The sequence below is a fragment of the Rhopilema esculentum genome, chromosome 12 (assembly GCF_057945365.1).
Source record: "Rhopilema esculentum isolate cy_ngs chromosome 12, ASM5794536v1, whole genome shotgun sequence".
Taxonomy (NCBI): Eukaryota; Metazoa; Cnidaria; class Scyphozoa; order Rhizostomeae; family Rhizostomatidae; genus Rhopilema; species Rhopilema esculentum.
Window position 1 is genome coordinate 2289002 of NC_142826.1, and position 10200 is coordinate 2299201.

Below are 10200 nucleotides of genomic sequence, written 5' to 3' on the forward strand. Positions count from 1 at the left end.
TGCCTTCCACATCCCCGACATTTTCTTTTGTATCAGAATGCGGGGTTTAATATAAGTTTGATCAGTTAAGTGAAATTATATATTTGAAAAGTGTGCTAATTAGCTTTGTCACCACAGACCACCATTGTTAACCCATTTTGTGTTTCTGATCAAGCAAAACTGAAATGGGCCCTGGGTCATTGGAACTGACGTAAGATTCTGCTCGTCTCCTCGTGCAATTTGATCACTGAGACTTCAATCCCACTGCGAAGAACAGCGGATGACCATAATATTTCACATCTAAATAAGCAAAATGGATGACCAGTATCCACCTTAAGAACTGAGGTTCAGAGAGTCGTTTTTATCTATCATGGTTTTACTGCGTATCCAACTGAATCGATTTGTCTAATAAATAACCTTTTAGTATACATACTTTCCTGTTCCCTCTGCCTTCACAAAACTGTCCTTCTCGGTATGTTTTCTTATGATTCAACCAAACATGAATCTTTCTTCTTCAAATGCTTTTCAATGTCTGAATTTCATACTTGAAGAGCTTCTACATCACAGTACACGAAGATCATCTCGTTATGATTGGCTCAACTCAATTTTACTACTCACCGGCGAATTTCAATACTGAATTTAATTTTGCTATCATCTTTGAACTTTTCCTTTCATCTTTAACGCATTCTTCACAAACGCCCTCTTGGTGAGCAATTGAAAGATGTAGTTATGATATTGAATTTTTCTTTCAAAATTTATGCTGTCACAACTTTTATTTTTACTATTCATTGTCAGATAGATTGTCAAAAGATTGTCAAAAGATTGTCAAAAGAGAAAACTATTAGGCTTGACACTATTTTTATGTTTCGTGCTTAAAATGTGATTTGTTTACTTTCTCAAATTTAGTACACGACCTGTGTCTACCTTTTAAGAACCTTCTGCCGAAAAGACTTGTAACAAAACGAGAAAATTAAAATCCAAAGTTTTGAATGCAGCTTTAATTGTTTACCTCCTCCCTTTATAGTTGTTCAACCTATCGATAGCATGATTGCAATTTCGTCTTTTGAGTTTATCGTATCAAGAGGTTTCTATATTTGAGTGCTTGATATTTGGTGAATATATAGAATTTTAATTTGGTTTTGTTTTGTTTATATTGCATGTGCACGTTGTGTATCCCACAGCTAGGCCCTGGCATGTCCGCCATTACACTGTAGCACTTGAAACTCATATGTGTCTTAGCCCATGCAGAAACGCCTTTCCATACAGAAACGCATATGACACCGGCCCCTGGTTTTTACCTTGATAGTTCTGCAGGTCAGTGTTGTGTTTTTCAATTAGTTTTGTTTTTGCAGATTCTCGAGGCCTAACTGGTTCAAGTAAAGTACAGGAGCTCGTAAAGAAATTCAGCTCGGCCCTGAATTACCATATATCGTCACACCACCCTGATCAACCGCAGAAATTTGCAAAGATTATTCTCATATTGCCGCAGTTGAAGTGCGTAGTGAACAACGTAATAGAATATTTTTATCGGGTAAAGCTTTCTGGCGAAGCCCAGTTGTCAGAATTATTGGTAGAGATGCTAGAAGCAAAGTCCAGATTATGAATATAAACGTAGTTTTGCATTTAAGTAGAGTGGAAATAATCGCTTTTGAAAACTATCGAAGATAGTAGAGATTTATTTTTAACGTAATTTTAATAGGAATTAGGCTCAATTTATTTTGGTCATTTCGCGTTGTACGTGGTGTTGATACGCAGTGCTGCCCAAGTAGCAACTCTGTGTAATTTTTGTAGCAAATGTTACGAGAAGCATTGTTTTGAAGTGCTTCGTAGGTCATGTTATATCATTTATCATTACAACCAAACTTCGATATCAATCAAACTTAAACCGATTGGTTAGGTGGCGATGTCCGCAAAATCTATTTTTAGAATTTTCATATTTTGACTAGAAAACATTTCTCAAATTGAGCAAAATCGCTATTTAAAGGAATTTGACAGAGGCAAAAATGGCTTAACTGTCTGTCAATCACTATAAGCCAATCAATAGGCATGTGAGTGATATCAAGTTCACTGATTGGCCAATTGTTAATTGAAGCAACCTTATTATCAGTTGACTGGCTTTAAATTTGTCGCAAATTGGATGAGAGATAGCAAATGACAGAGCTTAGTTTTGCTAATGGACAACTGTTGTTTTAGACTTGGTGGATTTTAGAATAGAATCAGTTATTTGATGAGGAAGGAGCCATTGCCCATGTGACCATATATGTGCTAGTTTGTAACGGATTTAACTGATTTTGCAAATCCAGAAATATTTCTTTGTATTCTTAGGAGTAAACAATTAAAATGCAAAAATTCTAAAAATACATTTTGTGACCTTATCACTTAAGCATAAACCACAATTTTGGGGAAAGTGAAGTCTGTCGCCGGGTTAGCAATCCTCCGTCCTTGCAATCGTCAATAAGCAGAACATCAGTGCGCAATCCCCCGTCCCTGTAAACCAAGGTACATGCGCATGCCATCATTTTTGCGCATTCTTTTTGACTGGAAAACGGGGGTCGATAGCTCGACAGCTGTACACACACTGAAAGAGCTTTTGCTGCAACGAATCATCGAAGATGCTGAAAAAATGTATCACCTTGATGTTACTTTTAACATAGGGGCAATCGCTTTTGAAACAATATACTGTTATATTGTGCATGTCTTTATAGGCTATATATTAGGATTTTAAACAACTTTTAGGTACAAGTATCGGCTACCTGTTTTAGATTATTCTTGGCCAAATGAAAGACTGCCGTGCTTCCTCTTGCAAATATATTTTCTATTATATAAAGACAACTTTCCTTTTCGCCCCAATCATCCTTCAACAGCAAAAAATGTGAGTAATTAAAAGAAACTTTACTTATCTGCACATTTGCTAAAGTTATGCCCATTATTCGATTTGCAAACCTTAAAAGTAGCTAGGTGTCCGCTAGAAAGTCCGCTAGAAAGTCCGCTAGAAAGTCCGCTAGAAAGTTCTACGATTGTATGCGAGCAAACGGAAACTAGCAGTTTGTTTCCAATTAGTTCCATTTGGTCATATCCCTCTCGCCCTTCTACCTTGGTACTTTCATTTCATATTTGTTATCTCAAAACCATAGCTGGTATATAAAAAAAACATTTTCATCGATTGTGCTTGAAGGGTAATCGTCTCACCCAGTGATAAGGTGTCAATGCCATAAAACTGTATTTTATAAGATCAATTGATATTTTAGCATCGTTTTCTTTCTAGTGTTATACTTTGTATGGTAAATAAGGGCATTGGAAGGTTGATAAGAGCTCGTTTTTCGTCTTAGATTGGTCACCTGCATGTCACAATCAACCTTTTGTTGTAACAAATGTCATTACCACTATCGCACTGTCTTCTTTATTTTCATTTTTTATATAGAGATGTCACTATCCCTTTGTTTATTACCCCATTTTCGCTCTTTTTTCTAACCGGCTACCACTTCCTGGTGATACTCCGCTGACTAGATATCATGAAAATTATATAGATATCTTCGCAATACCATACTGATCATACTGACACTTTTGAGCTTTTCTTTTTGTCCAGTTGATAACACGTGCCAACGGCTAGGCAATATTTGCCCAATGGTAATAAGCAGTGTTTTTTCTTTCGTGTATTTTTAAAGTCACGAAGTTTGTTAATCGCCCCTTGCAAAAATTATTTTTATCTGCAGAAATGTTACATCCTCTACTAGAAAGTGTGATCTTTCTCTCTTCCTTCTTCAAACTTATCAGTCAATAATTACTTGACAGTTTCATTATCTTAAATTTGTGTTTACACGCTTCAGTGTTGGAGAACACAAAAATTTGTGATTTTGGTAAGCCTATAGCTTTCGTTCTTGAAGTATGACCTTTTCCACTAAAACTGATTTTTTTTAGCAAGAACCAACCTGCAATAGAGCGGAGAATAACCCAGGACGGTTATATGGCCTTTTTAGAGGACTTTAAGCCAGCTTTTTCTGAAAAAAAATTCTTGGTCGAAATTAGGAAATTTTGGTAAGGCCTCGCCGTTTTTACAAAATCCTCCTCTGATTAAGACTACAAGCTTGGAGAAAAGTTCAGGCTGCAATAGTTAAAAGAAAAGTTGGGAGTGGATTAGGACAATTTTCTGGCTTATTTAATGAATAATTATTCATGTTTTGGAAGAAAAAATTCTAGGTGAAAAGTCGGAAATTTTGGCAAGGCTATAACCTTACCCATTTTGACCAAAATTTTCATCTAATTAAACTAATAGTTAAATGAAAAGTTCCGGCTACAAAGTAGTTAAGAGTGGATTAGGACAATTTTATGGCTTATTTAATGAATAATTATCCATCTTTTGGAAGAAAAAATCCTTGGACAAAAGTCGGAAGTTTTGGCAAGGCTATAACCTTACCCATTTTGACCAAAATTTTCATCTAATTAAACTAATAGTTAAATGAAAAGTTCCGGCTGCAAAGTCGTTAAGAGTGGATTAGGACAATTTTATGCTTATTTAATGAATAATTATCCATCTTTTGGAAGAAAAAATTCTTGGACAAAAGTCGGAAGTTTTGGCAAAGCTATAACCTTACCCATTTTAACCAAAATTTTCATCTAATTAAACTAATAGTTAAATGAAAAGTTCCGGCTGCAAAGTAGTTAAGAGTGGATTAGGACAATTTTATGACTTATTTAATGAATAATTATCCATCTTTTGGAAGAAAAAATTCTTGGACAAAAGTCGGAAGTTTTGGCAAAGCTATAACCTTACCCATTTTAACCAAAATTTTCATCTAATTAAACTACTAGTTCAAAGAAGAGTTAAGGCTTTAAAAGAAAATGGGAGTGGATTAGGACAATTTTATGGCCTTTTTAATAAATAATTATTCATCTTTTGGAAGAAAAAATTCTAGGTGAAAAGTCGGAAATTTTTGCAAGGCTATAACCTTACCCATTTTGACCAAAATTATCATCTAATTAAACTACTAGTTCAAAGAAAAGTTAAGGCTTTAAAAGAAATTGGGAGTGAATTAGGACAATTTTATGGCTTATTTAATGAATAATTATCCATCTTTTGGAAGAAAAAATTCTTGGACAAAAGTCGGAAGTTTTGGCAAGGCTATAACCTTACCCATTTTAACCAAAATTTTCATCTAATTAAACTACTAGTTCAAAGAAGAGTTAAGGCTTTAAAAGAAAATGGGAGTGGATTAGGACAATTTTATGGCCTTTTTAATAAATAATTATTCATCTTTTGGAAGAAAAAATTCTAGGTGAAAAGTCGGAAATTTTTGCAAGGCTATAACCTTACCCATTTTGACCAAAATTATCATCTAATTAAACTACTAGTTCAAAGAAAAGTTAAGGCTTTAAAAGAAATTGGGAGTGAATTAGGACAATTTTTTGGCTTATTTAATGAATAATTATCCATCTTTTGGAAGAAAAAATTCTAGGTGAAAAATCGGAAATTTTGGCAAGGCTATAACCTTACCCATTATGACCAAAATTATCATCTAATTAAACTACTAGTTCAAAGAAGAGTTAAGGCTTTAAAAGAAGTTGAGAGTGGATTAGGACAATTTTCTGGCTTATTTAATGAATAATTAATTATCTTTTGGAAGAAAAAATTCTTGGTCGAAAGTCAGAAATTTTGGCAAGGCTATAACCTTACCCATTTTGACCAAAATTTTCATCTAATTAAACTACTAGTTAAAAGAAAAGTTAAGGCTTTAAAAGAAGTTGAGAGTGGATTAGGACAATTTTCTGGCTTATTTAATGAATAATTAATTATCTTTTGGAAGAAAAAATTCTTGGTCGAAAGTCAGAAATTTTGGCAAGGCTATAACCTTACCCACTTTTACCAAAATTTTCATCTAATTTAACTAATAGCTAAATGAAAAGTTCCGGCTGCAAAGTAGTTAAGAGTGGATTAGGACAATTTTATGGCTTATTTAATGAATAATTATCCATCTTTTGGAAGAAAAAATTCTTGGACAAAAGTCGGAAGTTTTGGCAAGGCTATAACCTTACCCATTTTGACCAAAATTTTCATCTAATTAAACTAATAGCTAAATGAAAAGTTCCGGCTGCAAAGTAGTTAAGAGTGGATTAGGACAATTTTATGGCTTATTTAATGAATAATTATCCATCTTTTGGAAGAAAAAATTCTTGGACAAAAGTCGGAAGTTTTGGCAAGGCTATAACCTTACCCATTTTGACCAAAATTTTCATCTAATTAAACTAATAGCTAAATGAAAAGTTCCGGCTGCAAAGTAGTTAAGAGTGGATTAGGACAATTTTATGGCTTATTTAATGAATAATTATCCATCTTTTGGAAGAAAAAATTCTTGGACAAAAGTCGGAAGTTTTGGCAAGGCTATAACCTTACCCATTTTGACCAAAATTTTCATCTAATTAAACTAATAGCTAAATGAAAAGTTCCGGCTGCAAAGTAGTTAAGAGTGGATTAGGACAATTTTATGGCTTATTTAATGAAGAATTATCCATCTTTTGGAAGAAAAAATTCTTGGACAAAAGTCGGAAGTTTTGGCAAGGCTATAACCTTACCCATTTTGACCAAAATTTTCATCTAATTAAACTAATAGCTAAATGAAAAGTTCCGGCTGCAAAGTAGTTAAGAGTGGATTAGGACAATTTTATGGCTTATTTAATGAATAATTATCCATCTTTTGGAAGAAAAAATTCTTGGACAAAAGTCGGAAGTTTTGGCAAGGCTATAACCTTACCCATTTTGACCAAAATTTTCATCGAATTAAACTAATAGCTAAATGAAAAGTTCCGGCTGCAAAGTAGTTAAGAGTGGATTAGGACAATTTTATGGCTTATTTAATGAATAATTATCCATCTTTTGGAAGAAAAAATTCTTGGACAAAAGTCGGAAGTTTTGGCAAGGCTATAACCTTACCCATTTTGACCAAAATTTTCATCTAATTAAACTAATAGCTAAATGAAAAGTTCCGGCTGCAAAGTAGTTAAGAGTGGATTAGGACAATTTTATGGCTTATTTAATGAATAATTATCCATCTTTTGGAAGAAAAAATTCTTGGACAAAAGTCGGAAGTTTTGGCAAGGCTATAACCTTACCCATTTTGACCAAAATTTTCATCTAATTAAACTAATAGCTAAATGAAAAGTTCCGGCTGCAAAGTAGTTAAGAGTGGATTAGGACAATTTTATGGCTTATTTAATGAATAATTATCCATCTTTTGGAAGAAAAAATTCTTCGACAAAAGTCGGAAGTTTTTGCAAGGCTATAACCTTACCCATTTTGACCAAAATTTTCATCTAATTAAACTAATAGCTAAATGAAAAGTTCCGGCTGCAAAGTAGTTAAGAGTGGATTAGGACAATTTTATGGCTTATTTAATGAATAATTATCCATCTTTTGGAAGAAAAAATTCTTGGACAAAAGTCGGAAGTTTTGGCAAGGCTATAACCTTACCCATTTTGACCAAAATTTTCATCTAATTAAACTAATAGCTAAATGAAAAGTTCCGGCTGCAAAGTAGTTAAGAGTGGATTAGGACAATTTTATGGCTTATTTAATGAATAATTATCCATCTTTTGGAAGAAAAAATTCTTGGACAAAAGTCGGAAGTTTTGGCAAGGCTATAACCTTACCAATTTTGACCAAAATTTTCATCTAATTAAACTAATAGCTAAATGAAAAGTTCCGGCTGCAAAGTAGTTAAGAGTGGATTAGGACAATTTTATGGCTTATTTAATGAATAATTATCCATCTTTTGGAAGAAAAAATTCTTGGAAAAAAGTCGGAAGTTTTGGCAAGGCTATAACCTTACCCATTTTGACCAAAATTTTCATCTAATTAAACTAATAGCTAAATGAAAAGTTGCGGCTGCAAAGTAGTTTAGAGTGGATTAGGACAATTTTATGGCTTATTTAATGAATAAATATCCATCTTTTGGAAGAAAAAATTCTTGGACAAAAGTCGGAAGTTTTGGCAAGGCTATAACCTTACCCATTTTGACCAAAATTTTCATCTAATTAAACTAATAGTTAAATGAAAAGTTCCGGCTGCAAAGTAGTTAAGAGTGGATTAGGACAATTTTATGGCTTATTTAATGAATAATTATCCATCTTTTGGAAGAAAAAATTCTTCGACAAAAGTCGGAAGTTTTTGCAATGCTATAACCTTACCCATTTTAACCAAAATTTTCATCTAATTGAAATACTAGTTCAAAGAAGAGTTAAGGCTTTAAAAGAAAATGGGAGTGGATTAGGACAATTTTATGGCCTTTTTAATAAATAATTATTCATCTTTTGGAAGAAAAAACTCTAGGTGAAAAGTCGGAAATTTTTGCAAGGCTATAACCTTACCCATTTTGACCAAAATTATCATCTAATTAAACTACTAGTTCAAAGAAGAGTTAAGGCTTTAAAAGAAAATGGGAGTGGATTAGGACAATTTTATGGAGTTTTTAATAAATAATTGTTCATCTTTTGGAAGAAAAAATTGTAGGTGAAAAGTCGGAAATTTTGGCAAGGCTATAACCTTACCCATTTTGACCAAAATTATCATCTAAGTAAACTACTAGTTCAAAGAAAAGTTAAGGCTTTAAAAGAAATTGGGAGTGAATTAGGACAATTTTATGGCTTATTTAATGAATAATTATCCATCTTTTGGAAGAAAAAATTCTTGGACAAAAGTCGGAAGTTTTGGCAAGGCTATAACCTTACCCATTTTAACCAAAATTTTCATCTAATTTAACTACTAGTTCAAAGAAAAGTTAAGGCTTTAAAAGAAAATGGGAGTGGATTAGGACAATTTTATGGCTTATTTAATGAATAATTACCCATCTTTTGGAAGAAAAAATTCTTGGACAAAAGTCGGAAGTTTTGGCAAGGCTATAACCTTACCCATTTTGACCAAAATTTTCATCTAATTAAACTAATAGTTAAATGAAAAGTTCCGGCTGCAAAGTAGTTAAGAGTGGATTAGGACAATTTTATGGCTTATTTAATGAATAATTATCCATCTTTTGGAAGAAAAAATTCTAGGTGAAAAGTCGGAAATTTTTGCAAGGCTATAACCTTACCCATTTTGACCAAAATTATCATCTAATTAAACTACTAGTTCAAAGAAAAGTTACGGCTTTAAAAGAAAATGGGAGTGGATTAGGACAATTTTATGGCCTTTTTAATAAATAATTATTCATCTTTTGGAAGAAAAAATTCTAGGTGAAAAGTCGGAAATTTTTGCAAGGCTATAACCTTACCCGTTTTTACAAAAATTATCATCTAATTGAACTACTAGTTAAAAGAAAAGTTAAGGCTGCAAAGTAGTTAGAAGTGGATTAGGACAATTTTATGGTTTATTGAATTAAAAATTTTCCATCATTTAGAAAAAAAAATTCTTGGACAAAAGTCGGAAATTTTGGCAAGGCTATAACCTTACCCATTTTAACCAAAATTTTCATCTAATTAAACTACTAGTTCAAAGAAGAGTTAAGGCTTTAAAAGAAAATGGGAGTGGATTAGGACAATTTTATGGCCTTTTTAATAAATAATTATTCATCTTTTGGAAGAAAAAATTCTAGGTGAAAAGTCGGAAATTTTTGCAAGGCTATAACCTTACCCGTTTTTACAAAAATTATCATCTAATTGAACTACTAGTTAAAAGAAAAGTTAAGGCTGCAAAGTAGTTAGAAGTGGATTAGGACAATTTTATGGTTTATTGAATGAAAAATTATCCATCATTTAGAAAAAAAAATTCTTGGACAAAAGTTGGAAATTTTGGCAAGGCTATAACCTTACCCATTTTTACCAAAATTTTAATCTAATTAAACTACTAGTTAAAAGAAAAGTTAAGGCTGGATATTAGTTAAGAGTGGATTAGGACAATTTTATGGCTTATTTAATAAATGATTATTCATCTTTTGGAAGAAAAAATTCTAGGTGAAAAATCGGAAATTTTTGCAAGGCTATAACCTTACCCATTATGACCAAAATTATCATCTAATTAAACTACTAGTTCAAAGAAAAGTTAAGGCTTTAAAAGAAATTGGGAGTGAATTAAGACAATTTTCTGGCTTATTTAATAAATAATTATTCATCTTTTGGAAGAAAAAATTCTAGGTGAAAAATCGGAAATTTTTGCAAGGCTATAACCTTACCCATTTTGACCAAAATTATCATCTAATTAAACTACTAGTTCAAAGAAAAGTTAAGGCTTTAAAAGAA

At 32.3% G+C, this 10200-nt stretch overlaps 1 protein-coding gene across 4 annotated transcripts in view; it reads left to right on the forward strand.

Annotated features, from left to right (window-relative positions):
* Positions 1-3709, forward strand: part of LOC135681774 (steroid hormone receptor ERR2) — a 29469-nt gene extending 25760 nt beyond the window's left edge. For all 4 annotated transcript variants that reach the window (XM_065196382.2, XM_089111733.1, XM_065196379.2 and 1 more), the window contains one exon: positions 1332-3709. In XM_065196382.2, the coding sequence (XP_065052454.1) occupies positions 1332-1582 (251 nt within the window). In that variant the 3' untranslated portion in view covers positions 1583-3709. The remainder of the gene's footprint in view (positions 1-1331) is intronic.
* The last annotated feature ends 6491 nt before the right edge of the window (positions 3710-10200 follow it).